At 35.6% G+C, this 17,625-nt stretch overlaps 1 protein-coding gene across 1 annotated transcript; it reads right to left on the bottom strand.

The window, feature by feature from the left end:
* Nucleotides 1–4,633: 4,633 nt before the first annotated feature.
* On the bottom strand, nt 4,634–17,610 carry LOC128230234 (ubiquitin-associated domain-containing protein 2-like). Its single transcript, XM_052942331.1, has 9 exons — nt 17,540–17,610; nt 15,818–15,945; nt 13,388–13,507; nt 12,599–12,702; nt 12,205–12,373; nt 11,562–11,718; nt 9,546–9,643; nt 8,245–8,329; nt 4,634–7,858 (listed from the first exon to the last, which is right to left on the bottom strand). Exons 1-9 carry the CDS (start codon nt 17,565–17,567, stop codon nt 7,710–7,712), a joined length of 1,038 nt encoding a protein of 345 aa, XP_052798291.1. The 5' UTR covers nt 17,568–17,610; the 3' UTR covers nt 4,634–7,709.
* Nucleotides 17,611–17,625: the final 15 nt, after the last annotated feature.

Here is a 17,625-nt window from a genome sequence, read left to right on the forward strand (position 1 = left end):
ATTATTGTCGAATTTCGCTTTCAAAACCAGTAATTTAATCTTTTTAGCATCATCTTGCGTACACTTCATATCTACTTTGACCGGGGTACGTTTGAAACCCAGGCATCCCTGTGTCAAAATTATACAGTCCCACACTGGTGTAGTGGTATATGTCTCCGCCTTTCACCCAAGAGGTCTTGGGTTTGATTCCCACCAGGGGTACTTTCTCATGGTCTCTGAAAGGGAACACTGTACTGGTTTCTGTCCAGGAAACAAACTCGAGAGTGATTCTATAAGCTATCAGCTTCGCCACATTCCAGCTAAAATAAATTAGTATATACTAAACTTATCCATGTGAGTGATCAACATGACCGGGTTTTAATGGCTGTACAGGATCTATAGCGCTGGTCATGTTCATTAAACTGAAGCCAATGGAGAGCGAAATACAACCCAAAGAAAATATACGAAAATTTAGGATTTATTGTTGACACCACCTTAAACGGTGATGGTTAAACATGAACAGAACATTGATTTGTCATGAACTAAGTAAGGGCTATTCCAGTTATATAACCCACGGGGGGGGGGGGCAATTATTTAAATAGTATATGGGATGGTGTCTTTTTTGGCTAATTTTGACCCGGAAAGGGTAAATTTGCTTCTGTATGGGGGTTGTGTATTTTAAAAGTGCCTTCCCCCCGGGGGCTATATGTTTAAATGGAATAGCACATATCAACAAATTAAAAATACTATATAATTACAGTTTCACACTGTACAATAAAACTCATATGAAATATCATTAACAAACTACATATAGGTTACTTGGTATCTCGGACTGTTCATTATTCACAATTATCCAACATACATGGCATCTCAGACTAGTTTATGTAACATATATGGTAAATTATATCAGACTGGTTGACATTCATGACAATAACTCATTCATGATATGTCAGACAAGTTTAGGTAACATACATGGTATCCCAGACTGGTTAACATTCACGATTATGCATAATACATGGTATATCATACTAGTTTTAACACCTACACAGTATCCAAGACTGGTTGACATTCATGATTATGTATCTCAGACTGGTTGACATTCATGAATATGTATCTCAGACTGGTTGACATTCATGAATATGTATCTCAGACTGGTTGACATCCATGAATATGTATCTCAGACTGGTTGACATTCATGAATATGTATCTCAGACTGGTTGACATTCCTAATTATGCAACACACATGGTAACTCAGGCTGGTTGACATTCATGAATATGTATCTCAGACTGGTTGACATTCCTAATTATGCAACACACATGGGATCTCAGACTGGTTGACATTCATGTATCTCAGACTGGTTGATATTCATGAATATGTATCTCAGACTGATGACATTCCTAATTATGCAACACACATGGTATCTCAGACTGGTTGACATTCATGAATATGTATCTCAGACTGGTTGACATTCCTAATTATGCAACACACATGGGACCTCAGACTGGTTGACATTTCTAATTATGCAACGCATGATATATCAGACTGGTTGACATTTCTGATTATGCAAAAAACATGGTATCTCAGACTGGTTGACATTCCTGATTATTCATGTACATGGACATTCAGATTGGTTGAAGTTTATGAGTATGCAACAAACATGACATCTCAGACTGGTTAGCATTCTTGATTATGCAACATAAATGTAACAAGAGATGTTTGTCAAACATCATCCCCCCCCCCCAGCGCCATGTTGTCAGGATTATATGGACAATTGAATGAAATATGCATGGACCGAAATGACAGCTGGTTTGTCATTGACATTGGATGCCGTTGAGCCAGTTTTAAGATTATGTCTATTCAAAGTGTGAGAAAAGAGTGTGCTATGACCATGACGTTTGACCTCAAAATCCATAGGAGTCATCAGCTGGTCACAAAAAATCTTAATGCCAAGTTTGAGGGCCATGGATGCAGGCATCGATAAGTTATCACACAGACAAGATTTTTTCGTTCAAGGTCACTGTAACCTTGACCTTTGACCCGATGACCCCTAAAATCATAAGGGGTCTTCTACAGATTAGACACAACATCAAGTCAAGTTTGAGAGCCATGGGTGCAGGCATTGTAGAGTTATCACTCGAAACATTTCCGCATTCAAGGTCACTGTAAACTTGACCTTTGACCCAATGACTCCTAAAATCAATAAGGGTCATCTTTTGGTCAGGCCCAACTTCTATGTCAAGTTTGATGATCATAGGTTCAGTCATTGTTTAGATATCACTGGGAGAAGATTTAGTAAAAAAAAAAAAGTTAAATGTTACTGTGACCTTGGCCCGATGACCCCCAATGTCAAGAGGGGTCATCTACTGGTCAGGCCCACCTTTCATGTCAAGTTTGATGACCATATGTCCAGGAATTGTCGAGTTTGCTTTCAAGGTCACTGTGACCTTGACCTTTGACCCCCTAAAATCCAGGGGTCATATACTGGTCAGACTCATCTTCCAAGTCAAGTTTGAGGGCCATGGGTGCAGGCATTGTTGAGTTATCATTCGGACAAACTTTTACCATTCAAGGTCACTGTGACCTTGACCTTTGGCCTGATGACCCCCAAAAACAATAGAGGTCCTCTACCGGTCAGGCCCAACGTCCATGTCAAGCATGAGGGCCATGGGTGCAGGCATTGTCGAGTTATCACTCGGACAACCTTCTACCATTCAAGGTCACTGTGAACTTGACCATTGGCCCAATGACCCTTAAAAACAATAGGGGTCGTCTACTGGTCAAGCCCAACCTCCATGTCAAGTATGAGGGCCATGGATGCAGGCATTGTCGAGTTATCACACTGACAACCTTTTACCATTCAAGATCACTGTGACCTTGACCTTTGGCCCAATGACCCCCAAAAACAATAGGGGTCATCTACTGGTCAGGCCCAACAGCCATGTCAAGTATGAGGGCCATGGGTGCAGGCATTGTCGAGTTATTACGTGGACAACCATTTACCATTCAAGGTCACTGTGACCTTGACCTTTTGCCCAATGACCCCCCAAAATAATAGGGGTCATCTACTGGTCAGGCCCAACTTCTATATCAAGTCTGATGACCATAGGTCTAAGCATTGTTGAGTTATCACTCGGACAAGCTCTAAAATTTACCATTAAAGGTCACTGTGACCTTGACCTTTGACCCGATGAGCCCTAAAATCATCTACTGGTCAGGTCCAACCTTCATGTCAAGTTTGATGATCATGCGTCCAGGAATTGTACAGTTATCACTTGGACAAGCTTTGGTCTACCGACGGACCGACCGACCGACATGTGCAAAGCAATATACCTCTCTTCTTCGAAGGGGGGCATAATTAAGACCAGTTGTAGGGGATGGACAAGTATGTTTGGGCTAATGGTTGGTTCTATCAAACCATTTTTTACATAGGCCTTGTTGATTGGTTTACGAGGGTGCCATTTTTTATGTATAAACTGATCACACATTGTTCTTTGAACCACAACAAGCAGAAAAGTATCTAACAGAAGATATGATGTAAGCAAACCATATGATGTCATAGCGGATACTAACATCTTTAAACCATTACTAAATCCCATTCTTCTATGTTGCGGTATCGTTTTTGAACATAGACTATGTTTAACACTTTTATAGATGATGTTAGACATCAGCAAAAAATCTTGTTATATAGCAAAAATTCTTTTCAAAATATTACAAAATCACATAAGGAAGTTAACTGTTATCATAAATCATGATAAGATAAATGTCTGTCCCTTAAAGCTGCACTCTCACAGATTTACTGTTTGTCCAACTTTTTTATTTTTTGTCTTAGAATTAGCAATTTTTGGCGTAAATATCTGCAAACCAGTGATAAAAGACTGCTGACAAAAGATCAGATCGCAGATTTTCATATTTCCATTCCAAATTTAATGTTTTATGGCTTAAACCATTACTAACTGTTTAAGAAAAATGCATTAAACATAAATTTTGGAGCGAAAATATGAAAATCTGATCTTATGCCATCAGTCTTTTATCACTAGTTTGCAGATATAAATGCAAACATTTGCTCGTTCCAAGACAAAAAATAAAAAAAGTTGTCAAAATGTTCAATCTGTGAGAGTGCAGATTTAAGTAAATGTTTAAAAAAATAAAATTGAAAGTCTAATCAGTCCAGTGTTTAACAGTTATCCCAAACATGCAAGTCATAATGTTCCAATTAGCAAACCTGCGTCAATATTTAACCAAAATTAGAACATGGACAGCAGTCTAACGTCATGATTAAAACATTTAATACATATTCAATGGACATTAACCATACATAAAACATCAAAATGCAATTAAAACATGCTACTTTCATTCAATCAAACACTTTCTTTTTTGTATAATTATACAACCAGAATTACACTTGTTGATGCGCCCTTTTCTGAAAGTGAATGTGAACCCAAACATAAAAATCATGAATTTGAGCCTTCAGATATATATTTTATTCTTTTATTTCAATTCCACCATGTAAAAATATATTTCAGGAAGAAATAGGCTAAATCATTCAATATATATATATATATATATATATATATATATATATATATATATATATATATATATATATATATATATATATATATATATATAAATGTAGAAAATCTGGATGATAAGTTTTAATAAATGTACTAACATTATATGTATGTTCATAAACAATAATCCATTTATTTTCGCTTCACTAGGTACCAAATAGTTTCAAGACAATTATGATGTGAATTTCTCTCCATGTTTAGTGGGTGAACTTATGTACTTTAAATCATCCTTCTTTATTAATTCAGTTTCAAATTTCTTGCCAAAAAACATTTAAAAAAATCCTGACTGACAAAAAAATAATAAGAGTTGAAATTTTTCAGAAACATGCTAAATGTGTATGGAATCCTGTTTCTGCCATCAACATGTCGACTTAACAGGCAGGCAACAAGTTGAAATTAAATTTTCACTTTCACAAACGTCAACTTGTCGACCAATTATGGAGTACAACAAGTTGACATTAGCTAGTTTAAATTTCTATTGTTCATGCTAATTATTGACATGTTGACATTTATGCAAGAAAAATCAAGCCAAACACTTGGAAATTATTTTTTTTGGATAAATTTACAAGTTAAAATTGAAGGCTAAGTTGTTGCATTTCTTGGAAGTTGATGGCCGAAACAGGACCCAGTAAATGGACCAAAATCACAAGTTGCATCTCCTTATTATGATATATTTTTTAAATCAAGACTTGAACAATTGTTCAGTACTTTGTTAACTTTCAAATTGTTACTGCTTTGCAAGAGTAATGGATACACTTGTGATCAGGGGCCGTATTCAATATGCATCTTAGTGAAAATTTGCAACTTAGTGAAAATTGCCTTTTTTCTAATTTGAATTATAAGAAAACTAACAATGTTTGTACTCCAAAAACATGAAAATAACAAGAAATGGTCTAAACAATATAAGTATGCATATGAATAAATCTGATGAAAAGTAGCGGGTATTTAAAATAATCGTTGTCAAAAAATTAGGAAATTCTCACTAAGTTAAAAATATTCACTAAAATGCTTATTAACTACGACCCCAGCAGTATTTCTAACCAGATTTGAGACAACTGCTACAGTTGTACTTGTTCTCTGCAAATACATGAGCACTTCATAAAATAGTTCACCTTTTCAAGTTAACAACAATGCAGTTTTCAACGTTGTTAACTTGAACAAAGTTCTGAATAATCAGCTCAAAAGTCTCCTTAACGCCAATAGTTCATCAGTTTTTAAAATAGATGAACCTAAATCTAACAAAAATAAAACATTTATTAGCACTATGTTATGTATCACAGGTAATTTAAAAATTCACACACTTATACATGAGCTGCTTCGCACAATTATAGGCCTTCAGATATACATTTGCCTTAAATAAATTTATTTGATGTTAAAGTAAAGACATTTCAGGATGCAATACCCAAATATTCATGAAGAATTTTTAAAAATTGCAAAAAATACTCGTTTACAAATTGCCCTTTTTCTATGCTAACTTTGAGGTCAAATACACAAGATCATTAAAGAAGTACTGTAATGTTATTGCACACACAATTAACGTATTATTGTTCCAACTAGCTTATCATTTCAGTTTGTATACTAACAAAGAACCTTTATGGATTTTTTTTCATAATGACTATTTTAATTATAATAGTTGGGTCAGAGGGCCCAAAATTGTGCAGTATGGCTGAATTATTATGGTTAAGGGCTATTCCAGTAAAACATATAACCCCCCGGGGGAAGGAAATTATTGTAATAGTGTATGGGTGGGCGTCTTTTTATACTAATTTGGACCCCAAAAGGGATAATTTGCTTTTGTATGAGGGTGGGATAATTTAAAAGTGCATTCCCCCCATTGGTTATACATTTAAATGGAATAGCCCTAAAGAGCACATTAATTGAAGAACTGCGATGCGTGCCCTCATATGCTTCACTCAGTTGAATGAGAAGAGTAACTCATCAGATGTCTAAACCAGAATGACAGATGGGACTAGCTTCACAAACATGTGTATTGTCATACGAGTATTATCATTATTAACATGTGCACCAAATACATATATTTACATTTGCCTAGTCATTCGTAAAGATAAAACTTTACATTCATATTGTATAACACGCAAAGAATTATGACGTCATTATTTACTTCAATATTAATGCGCTCGGATTGGATTAAAGCGACACCATTTAACCAATGATATACAACTCTACAAATATCAGCTATTCTTATATACAGACGTATGTTGTCAGTTACCGGTACATTCCATGATAAAAAATACTCAATTGCAGAAGATACTGTTTATTTTTAATGATAATGAATAATTATTTAAAATGCAAATGTAAGTATTGATTGCATTCATTCTTGCGTCTATGCTGTATGAACCAAAAGGGCACGCGAGCAAATTAAAAATTAGCTCATGTGGCACTACTTCCTTCATACAGCATAGACGCAAGAAAATATGCAATAAATCCTGAAATAGCACAACAGTCTGTTATAACATTTCATCCATCAAATCTATCCTTAAATAGCACAACAGACTGTTATAACATTTCATCAATCAAATCCATCCTTAAATAGCACAACAGACTGTTATTACATTTCATCAATCAAATCCATCCTTAAATAGCACAATAGACTGTTATTACATTTCATCAATCAAAACCATCCTTAAATAGCACATAGACTGTTATTTCATTTCATCAATCAAATCCATCCTTTAATAGCTCCATAAACTGTTATTACATTTCATCAATCAAATCCATCCTTAAATAGCTCAATAGACTGTTATTACATTTCATCAATCAAATCTATCTTTAAAAATGACATGCACATTTCAAGTCGCTGAATAGCTGTTTTGACAATTCTAACAATCTAATACAGAGCTGTATACCGGTAGATCTTTCCAACATTTCAACAATTAAATACAGATCTGTATAGATCTTTTCAACATTTCGAAAATCAAATACAGAGCTGAATATATCATTTTCAATGTTTAAATAATCAAATACAGAGCTGTACAAATCTTTTCCAACATTTCAACGATCAATACATAGCTCAATTACATTACTGTATAGCTCATTCCCAACCTTTATGTAATCTCTAGATCTATATATAATCCAATGTAGCTGAAAACCTCCTTTTTTCCAAATTTAACACGGCCACACTTAGCGAGCAGCCAATCTCAACTGTTCTGAAGCAGGATATTAGTTGCCATGGCAATGTCATTGTTTGCAACACGCAGGGCATTTCTCACTTGGTTGTCAAGGAAACCCATCTCTACAAGCTGGCGAACCTGATCCTCTGAGACCACTGCTGGCTCTTGTCCTTGCACTTTAAGTAACATTACATTTTTATGTAAAAACATTATTTTATACTTAAACAATAGTTGTCTTTATGTTCAAAACTGATATAAACAGATATTATTTAAACTGGGAAACCATTATGCGCTGTTTTAAACAGGGAAACACAGATGAGACAGCAACATGATGGTTGCGTAAATTCTTTTAATTATGTAAAATGGTCTAATGTATTATCAGCCTCTTACTTCTTCTAGCTCCCATTGACAATTCTAGGCTTGTTTTGCGGAAATACTGTATTTGCCGATTTTAAGACCATCTGGTGTCTAGTCCCCTTAAATCAAGAACCAAATCTATTTGATTTAAAGTTATGTTTAAGTTCTTATAAAGTATATACAACATTCACTTAAAAAGTCTCACCATTTTCTTCCAGATTTCTGTACCTAACCCCACCATCTCTGTTGTTATTTATAGCGCCAAATATCCCTGGACCATTGACCAAGTTCTGAAGATAAATAAAGCAAGCAGTTGATTGAAAAATGATCAACATATTTATATATGGAAGTAATTCTTATTCATAAGACAACAATTTTAAAACAAAGAATAACAACACTTTTAAAAACACTCTGGTTGGTACAATATAAGTGATATTCTAAGTGTGGTCTTGTTTTTTTGGGGAAACTGGAGTACTTGGAGGGAAATAGCTGTGACCATCACAAGGCCCAGGCCATGAGTTTAGCCCATGACACCTTAGTGAGAAGCGAGTGCGCCAAAAACAGCCTTCCACCACAACACTGACTAATCAAGTGTCATATGAATAATTGATCAGATAAGTTGGAGAAGAACATAAAAATGATATAATACATGTACTTTAAATTTTTGTGCTAATCAATTTACATAGCCAAGAAATAAAGTTACTAGTAATGCCAACATGAATTTATTGCTGTTTTACCTTAGTATACCAGGGGGCAGGTAAAATCATAGAGAGATTTTAGAAATAATGAGAATTTTTATTTCTTAATCAAGCACATGAAGCAGGATGGTCAAGATGTTTGTCGTAAAACCTAGGCTTGGTTGTCAAAGAAAACAAAATCTTGGTATGAAAAACACAGCCTTTTCTTTTATTGATACAGTTATGCATCATATATGATTTTCCTTCAACATCTTTTAATAAATGACCATACATGTGAACTCTATCCACAGTTGGTTAAATATACCACTGCTATACCGCTCTCCTGTCAAATTCTACAGCTATTGAAAAAAATTGCCTTAAAATTTTCTTTCAAAAACCTCAAAATTCTATCAACCATTATGACTGATGTGTACATATCTACCAGTGAAAGCAAAAACTGTATCTTCATTTTCAGGTTATTTGGAATTTTTTCGCCTTGATTCTCCACTTACATAGGGTTAAATCGTAAGAGTTATGGAAGGGTGTAGCACCCTGTCATTTTTTGGAAGCACCCTTCTGCCTTCATAGAACTGAATGCTCAGATAATCAAATAGTCCTTTCATAATTCACGCATGTATACTTGAAATAATTGGATGTTGAAACCTACTATTACTTCAATTAAACACAATTCTAAACAATTTCGGTGATATTCATTATATTAAACAGAGAGACACAATGGGCCCTTTTCTACTTGAGCTCTCTGTCAGTTTTCTGCAACACCCTGTTTTTTTTAAAAACCTAGCTCAAACCCTAGTTTACATGTCCATACCTGAGCTGCAGCTCGGGGGGTCTGTTGTAGTTGTTGCTGTACAGATTGCCAGATCACCTGCTGTTCAAGACGTTCTGTCATCTCCTGCCTCTGAATTTCTGGGAAAGAATTGCATTTTCTGTTCAACACTCTTTCACAAACCAGGGTGAGACTCTAGAGTGGTCTAGTGGTAAAGGATTCTGCCTTTCACCAAAGGGACAACCAGTTTGATCCACATTAGGCGTACGTTCTTATGACTTACCAAAATATACACTGGTACTGGTTTCTACCAAGGAAATGGGACTTGGGAATAAGTCTATTAGCCAATATATTCCATTACATTTGAGTTAAACAAAATTAGTATAAACTAACTAAACACTCTTTCATATGATAGTGAGTCATTATGATGAATAATTTAATCTTCAAGTATTTCTTGTATCTGTGCATTGTGAAATAATGGGCCAATTGACCAGAACTTAGTTTAAGTGAACAACTTCATTAACGAGATCATTGTTAACTTTTAAACACGAACTATTTGAAGATTTTCTCATCCATTTAAATAAAACAAGTACAGCACAAACAGATGTCATAAATCCTGTACGAATTATCTACTAGTCACAAGTGCATTCAATAAACTTCAGTATCAGTAAAGATTATAAAGTTCTGAACAATTGCCCCATGATCATTCAAATCATACAATCACAGAGCATACTGTTTTAAGAGTGCATTTAAAACATATTGATTTATTAGTGAAAAGCCCCATAATTTTACATTAAAACAAGAGCACTGCAGAGCAAACACAAAAGCTGTTGTTTTTCTTCAAGATAGCAAGGGGCATAAGTGAATAACAATCCCCTATGCAGTTATCTCCCCTGACAAGCGTAATAGATTTCTACCACTATGACTGAGTAAGGGGATTTCAGCTTTGGATTCTGATTGGTTTTTTTTTTTATCAAATTTCAATTATTAGAAAAAAAATAATTGAAGATAATTACAAATTGTTAATCATGTTTTAAGTATTTTTTTCTTTCTTTATATCGTATCAATTGTAAAATATAATCTTTAACAATATGATATATGAGTATCTATGGTCAAATAATTTGCATGGAGGCAGGGATTACTGTACTGTAAGGGAAGAAACACTGGGTGAAGTTGTAACTATATTAAAGGCAGAGCTATGCACCTTGGTATCCATGTGTGTATTGACTCTGGCAACAAGTGTACCAAGCTTCTGAGTTTTCTGTTTTTGAGCTATTGCCAAGGTTAAGGTTTTCGAAACAATATAAACAACACCAAATTATAACAATACTTCGACTTTTTTTCTTCAAAAAATAGAGGAACTCACAAATGATCCACAAAACCCCCAACATATTTTCACTGTCCTTCAGTGCCTATACTAGGTACATGTGAATGTAGACACAGTCAACATCTATTGTGTTTCTTTCAAACCGGCGCAACAGTCAACACTCAAAATTCTGCGAATCAGATTAGTCACTATTGGGAGCACGGTATTCTAGTAAAGTTAACCACAACCTTTACCTTCTGACCCCAAAATCAATAAGGGTCATCTACTGACCTTGACAAATGTGCATAACAGGGACAATAAGTTGGTCAAAAGTTATCAATAAGAAATGAAAATTTGACGCGAATGACAACACAGGGTTAAAAAATTATATTTGTCTTTTATGCTTCTTAGATGACAGAAGAAATGGGTGAATCAAGTGTTACCTGCTGAGAAAAAGACCAAAGATGAGCAGGCTTCTCCTGATTCAAACTCACGCTTGCTTGCTCAGGGTATACACCCTAAATTCAAAAAGGCTCAAAGGTGCTGTAAGTTTGTACACAGTGATCTTGGCCTTTAACTAAACGTAGCCCGCAAAAAATCCCAATCGAGATATCCAAATGTTCTTTACATACACCAAGTAAGGTGTGCATATGATGGAAGAAACTGTAGTTATTTGCAGGAGACGAAAATTCTTGATTAAGTCACAGTGACCTTTGACAAGAGGCAGCGATATCTCTGACTATTTATACTACCTATGGTTGCCCCAATCTGTGTGGTGTCCATGTGTGTATTTTCCCCCTCTCCAAGCAATCTCCCAAATGTGGCTTGACAAAAACGCCCAATAAACCCGGGTATCTTCACTAGGGATTGAATTTTACAAAGGTTGCATCGCCATAGTATTCCACCAAGCTGAAATATACCAATATATGACAAACCTAATACGTTTGTTGTTGAAGTAAAATTATGATAATGGTTCCTGGTTTAAACTACATGGTTAAGACATTCAGGTAGTTGCAGATAGAAAGAAACAGTTAAAAAAAAACTTAAGATATAATCTGGAAAGTGACTAGTTTGAAACACAAAACAGTTTGAATAGAAATTGTGCAAATACCCTTTCATACAATATTGCTTCCCTTAAAAGATGAACAATCAGAACACCATACATACATATAAAACTCATATTACAAATTCTACAAACATTTTAAAATATGAAAGATTTTGCCTTAGTCTACAGCCAATGTCTTTCATATTTTAAAATGTTTGATAAAATCTGATAACTTTGAAAATGCATTCATTTTAATTACAATGGTAAGAAATCAAATCATTGACTTTAAGTGATAAACATTTAAGACAATGTCATGGAAAAATTAATACATGAAAACAAACAACACATACAAGTCCACATATTGCGACCACCATCGACCCCGGTGAGCTGCTAGCGGCCTGTAGACCGAGGATGTACGATATGGATTTCCCCGTCATCGGGACACCCCAGATGTGAGAGAGAGGCACACGGGGAATGTCACAGTAGAACGGTACAAACATTGGGTAGATCAGGCATAACCTTGGTAAACAAAACAATCATATTTTTCATTTTATGTGCTTGCATTTAACATTGCATTGTATGTGCATACATCTAATATTGCACTGTATGTGCATACATCTACGATGATGTTGACAATATTGTTAATTTTTACAATATTCTGAACTATCAGCCCATTGTTTCAAAAAGTTGGTTCATTGTTTTAATATTGTGAGATTTAATTTTTAAGTGTTTAGCATAACTTACGGTCCAGTAGGCAGAGGTCCTATGGGTATTTCCAAGGTCCTGCAAGCATACACTGCCAGAACCTCAAGAATGGTAGACACCAGTGCTGAGCCAAGCAAATACGACTGAAACAAATGATGCAATATTAACAATGTAATGAAACTTACAACATTTTTGTTTCAAAATATAATAATGAATGGTATTGGTGCTTATAATAATAACATTATTAATTTGAATTTTTCTAAAAAAAAAATTAAACCCTGATTATTTTTTAATTGCAGACAATGATGTCGGCCAGTGACCCTTACTCAAGAGGTTTAGGGTTCAAGCTCCATAAGGGGCACCATCTCTTGGCCCCTGCGTTTTGTGGCCCCAAAAGGACACATGTATGTATTGACCTCCAGGGCCCACAATCTCTTCAGACTTGGCCCTTGAAAAGGACAATTGTAGGTCCAGTGATTTATATGAACATAATGCTCTCTTTACAATCATGCTAAAGTAAATAAGCATAAAAAAATGCATGAAAAACAAGCTAGCCAATTTACAGGATAAGCATTAATTACAGTCGATAAGACATATAAGTGTTGTTTTCAGTCAGCAATACATGTACATTTTCAGTTGGCAAGACATAAAAGCGTTATTTTTAGTCAGCAAGACATAAAAACTTTATTTTTAGTCAGCAAGACATATAAGCGTTATTTTTAGTCAGCAAGACATATAAGCATTATTTTAAGTCAGCAAGACATATAAAACTTATTTAGTCACGTTTGCTGGGTTATTATCTTATTGTTTCAAATGTAGCCAACTTACAGAGAATTTCCTTGATCCAAAGCGTTTCTCAAACACTCGAAAATAGTAGATCAGCAGGGAGCAGACAAACAGGTCCTTCAGGTCCAGAAATGCAAGCTTTGATGTCAGAATTCGCCATACCTGTCAACAGGGAAACAAGCTTTGATGGAATGTCAGATGGGGGCCATCTTCATGAAGCAACTTATGATAAAACTTAGCAGAAAATTGCATTTTTTCCTAAGATGAGTTTAAAAATACCTCATGTTTGATTTGAACACTAAAAATAAGAAAATACGCAACAAATTGGTCTACCTAATAACAAATGAATATGAATAAGTTTCATAGAAAGCAATGGGGACTTGAAGTAATAATCTTTTTCAAAATTTGGATATATTTACTAAGTTAGATGGTTTGCAGACCGTATTGAATAACGAACTTCGATCAACTGGTGTTGTGTTAAGGGAAGAATCTGAGTGTTTTGATAGGACTGTAAAAATATCTGGCCAATAGACTGAATGAGGCATATGTTATAATGTATCAGTGGTCAAAATTAGCACAAGCCCGCAAGCCCTGCACTGGTAAAATGTCTTCCGGGCTTGCTCAAATTCTGAATTTTATATAGCAGGGCTTGTTAAAACAAGAGGCCCAAAAGAGCCTATGCTCTACTGGCATGGCTTTTGTGGTCATATCAATCCAGAGCATGTATGTATGGGCAAAAGGCAACAGACATATACTTCATGTTTTGTGTTTGGGTTACCAGAAAACGTAGCACGTTCAACATCTGAGCCCAGAAAGTATTGTAAGCAGATTAGTTGCATGAACTATTTTAATATGTGCCAAGTAAAAGTCATCTGACAAAAAAAAAAAATGCTTTCAAAACTGTACTCATAGTAAAAATTTCTGTAGTTTTAGAAGTTAAAAAAAGTTGGTCAAAAGGTCAAAGTCAAGGGCATCCTAGGACAACATTGATCAATTTGAACAAACATTCACAATCAATTGTGCTGAGATGGATGCATGAACACACAAAAAGATTTTCAAACCTTTCCAGATTTATGTTTACCAAACCTGTGAACCCTGGGTGTGGCCAGTAATGACACCAGGTGCATAACTTAAACATTCACAACCAATTTTGTTAAGATGAATGTGCAAACTACAGAACTTAAAGCTAAAAAATGGCCTTTGGGCTTTCAACAAGAACAAGGCAGAGTAATTCACAAAATCAGCTGCAGAAGCAAAAAGCAAATTGTCTCTCAAAATCCTAGACTTGCAAATTGTCTCCCTTAACTCTAGACTTGAATTTACATGTACATGTAAACTTGGCTAAAAATAGAATTCGCTCATGCAGACCTGGCTAAAAATAGAAAGCATTTCTTTAAAACTTTCATGGCAGGTGCGGTATAATCTAGGCATTTATGGACGGATCTGGCTGGTTTTCGAAAGGAACCGAGCTCTAATGGATATCTATATACTGTACAAGTTTCATTGAGATACAATCAAAACTGAAGACTGTATCGTGTTCACAATTAATTGTTTACAGACACACGACTGCATGGACGCACGAACTTTCATGGCCTATAATCTAGGCATTTATGGACGGATCTGGCTGGTTTTCGAAAGGAGCCGAGCTCTAATGGATATCTATATACTGTACAAGTTTCATTGAGATACAATCAAAACTGAAGACTGTATCGTGTTCACAATTAATTGTTTACAGACACACGACTGCATGGACGCACGAACTTTCATGGCCTATAATCTAGGCATTTATGGACGGATCTGGCTGGTTTTCGAAAGGAACCGAGCTCTAATGGATATCTATATACTGTACAAGTTTCATCGAGATACAATCAAAACTGAAGACTGTATCGTGTTCACAAGCAATTGTTTACAGACGCACTGACGCACGACCGCACGGATGCACATACTACGAACACATTACCATCGCATAAGCTCTTCTGGCCTTTGGCCAGTAGAGCTTAAAAATTGATTCCGAGCAAAAGTATAAGAATTCGGGCTTGTTCATCCAAAAATCTAATTTCGATGACTGATGTATAAGGACCAGCATAAGATTGAATACTACCCGACTGGTCTTTATCAGTAAGGTACATTTTCTACTTCAACTATATTTGTTTATTTAAGAGGAGTTGCACAACAATGCTTGATAAAATATAACTATGAATTTCTTAAAAACTTAAAAAAATTACTTAGAAAAATTATTCTTTTAACAATTCAAGTGAAATTTTCAGTCATGTTATATTCACATTTTTATTAATCTGATTTCTGATCAATGGAAATAGACACTAGAGGGCAGAAAAGGATGGGACAAATAAACAACCGTTTGTAATACCCCATATTGCGGAGGGGGGGGGGGGGGTCCATTTGCATAACCCTAACCCTATCTACATTAACACCAATTCTTCCGAAAATTTTGAAATTGAAATCTGTTCTTACCTGTCCCTTGTCGAAAAGGCTGGTGTGAGTGTAGATAAAATATCCCTGAAATTGCTTCAGGGGCAGCTGTAGGAGCAAGGAGGAGCCAATGGCTGAGCCCAGCAGGAACTTGCATACTGGGGCTTGCTCTGTGGGGCAGATAACATATATAACACTTAACCAGTGACATATGAGGATTGCCAGTGTGAGTGTAGATGTCTAATGAAATATCCCTGATACTGCTTCATGGACAGGTGTTAAAGCAGGGCAGAGCCACTGGGCCCAGCTGAGCCCAGCAGGAACTTACACAATGGGGCTTGCTCTGTGTGGGAGAGACCCTTCTTTGGTGTTCACAAGCAGTTTAGGCCTAAAATAATAAATATTTCGGGTTACCCGACCCTACCTATGAAATAGACACTGACCCACTGTCAGTTGGTAAAAAAATCCTTCATGAGAACATTGTTTTCGATATTTATTCATCCTTTTCGGTAAATTAAAACGATTGTATTACTTTTGGTAAATCTTAATTGGGAATAAGAGTGCATATTTAAGTGTTTTTTTTTAATATGTAGTTTAAAAATTTAACGCTTTATACAGAAGATTACTTAAACATCATTCTCCAATTATGAAAATAATGTTATTATATTTTTTTACCCAGAATTTCACTTTGTATTTTATTGAAACATATTTCTATTAAAGAGATTCTTCGCGAGCAAACTTTCGCAAAATATCTGTCATCAGAAAATTTGGTCCAGGTATCAGCAATATAGCTGTTACAGTCTTATTTGTCTGGACATTTTTGCAGGACACACAGTTCTTATTCTCTTTCTGGTATTAATTTCGGTTTAATTTTGGCTTTTCGTAAAATACAAGTTTTACTTGAATATTAGTGTCATAGTCAATAGATTATAACAGCATAAATGCCATATTTCTGAGAGGCTTCCCAGGGGATTTTGGTCTGAATTCCATTTTCCCTGGCCGCGTCATACCAAAAGACATTAAAAGTTGGTACAAGTAGCTCCCTTGCCTGGCACTCGGCATTTAAAGGGTAGTGCTTGGAAAAGTGGTGTACTCAGTAATGGTTTAACCCAGGAAAGTTGTACCCTGTGTATTGGTGCTTTACACCGAGCACGTAAAAGAACCAAGGAGTCTCTTTGAAAAAGAACTAGGGTATCGCACCCGGTCTACCTTGTATCCCACCACTGTCTCTTCAGCGTGCTGTCCTTTCAGCAAAAACAAAGGACCCCGTTGGAAATAAGTGCTTGCACTTTTACGGGTTATCTTTGACCGCAAGGTCTAAAGAAATACATACATACAAACATACAGGCTGTCTGCCAGATTGAACATGTCTTGCCAAAGGGAGCTATCAAAACTCTTTTACTTTTTAAACCTAACCTGTACCTCCTTATTTTAACTTTTTTTTAACTTTACTGTTTCTTTCACAACTTTAATTAACATTCTTGTAGCTTGACGCGCAAATGTCTAGGCCCCCAGTAGCTACAATAATGAGCGATCAGGGATACTTTTTTATTATTTTGACATTTCATGTGTATCCCTGTCACGAGTCTGCCCTAGTCTAAAAATCGTCAAAAGACTCATTGACGGCCATTTAAGTGGACTAGGCCTTCAACTTGACGGCCATATTGAAATTCACTGTATTTCGTAATATTTTACTTGGCCGCTTTTACTTAGCGTCACTGTTTTCTACATATGTTATGTATTGTCTAAACGTTAAAAACTTACTAAAACCCTTATTTGCAATCATGCTCATCTTTCTTACAATGCGAGTTTCATGAACGGATGTTTAATTCAAGTAGCAGACAACAGTT

The sequence above is a fragment of the Mya arenaria genome, chromosome 4 (genome assembly GCF_026914265.1).
Source record: "Mya arenaria isolate MELC-2E11 chromosome 4, ASM2691426v1".
Taxonomy (NCBI): Eukaryota; Metazoa; Mollusca; class Bivalvia; order Myida; family Myidae; genus Mya; species Mya arenaria.

Excerpts from the sequence above, each read along its gene's own strand:
- LOC128230234 (XM_052942331.1), bottom strand. The coding sequence starts at position 17,567 with ATGAGCATGATTGCAAATAAGGGTTTTA. Across the intron at positions 15,946-17,539 it reads GATTGCAAATAAGGGTTTTA|AGCAAGCCCCAGTATGCAAG; the intron begins GTAAGTTTTTAA and ends TCTGCCCCACAG. Across the intron at positions 12,374-12,598 it reads GGACCTCTGCCTACTGGACC|GTTATGCCTGATCTACCCAA; the intron begins GTAAGTTATGCT and ends TTGTTTACCAAG.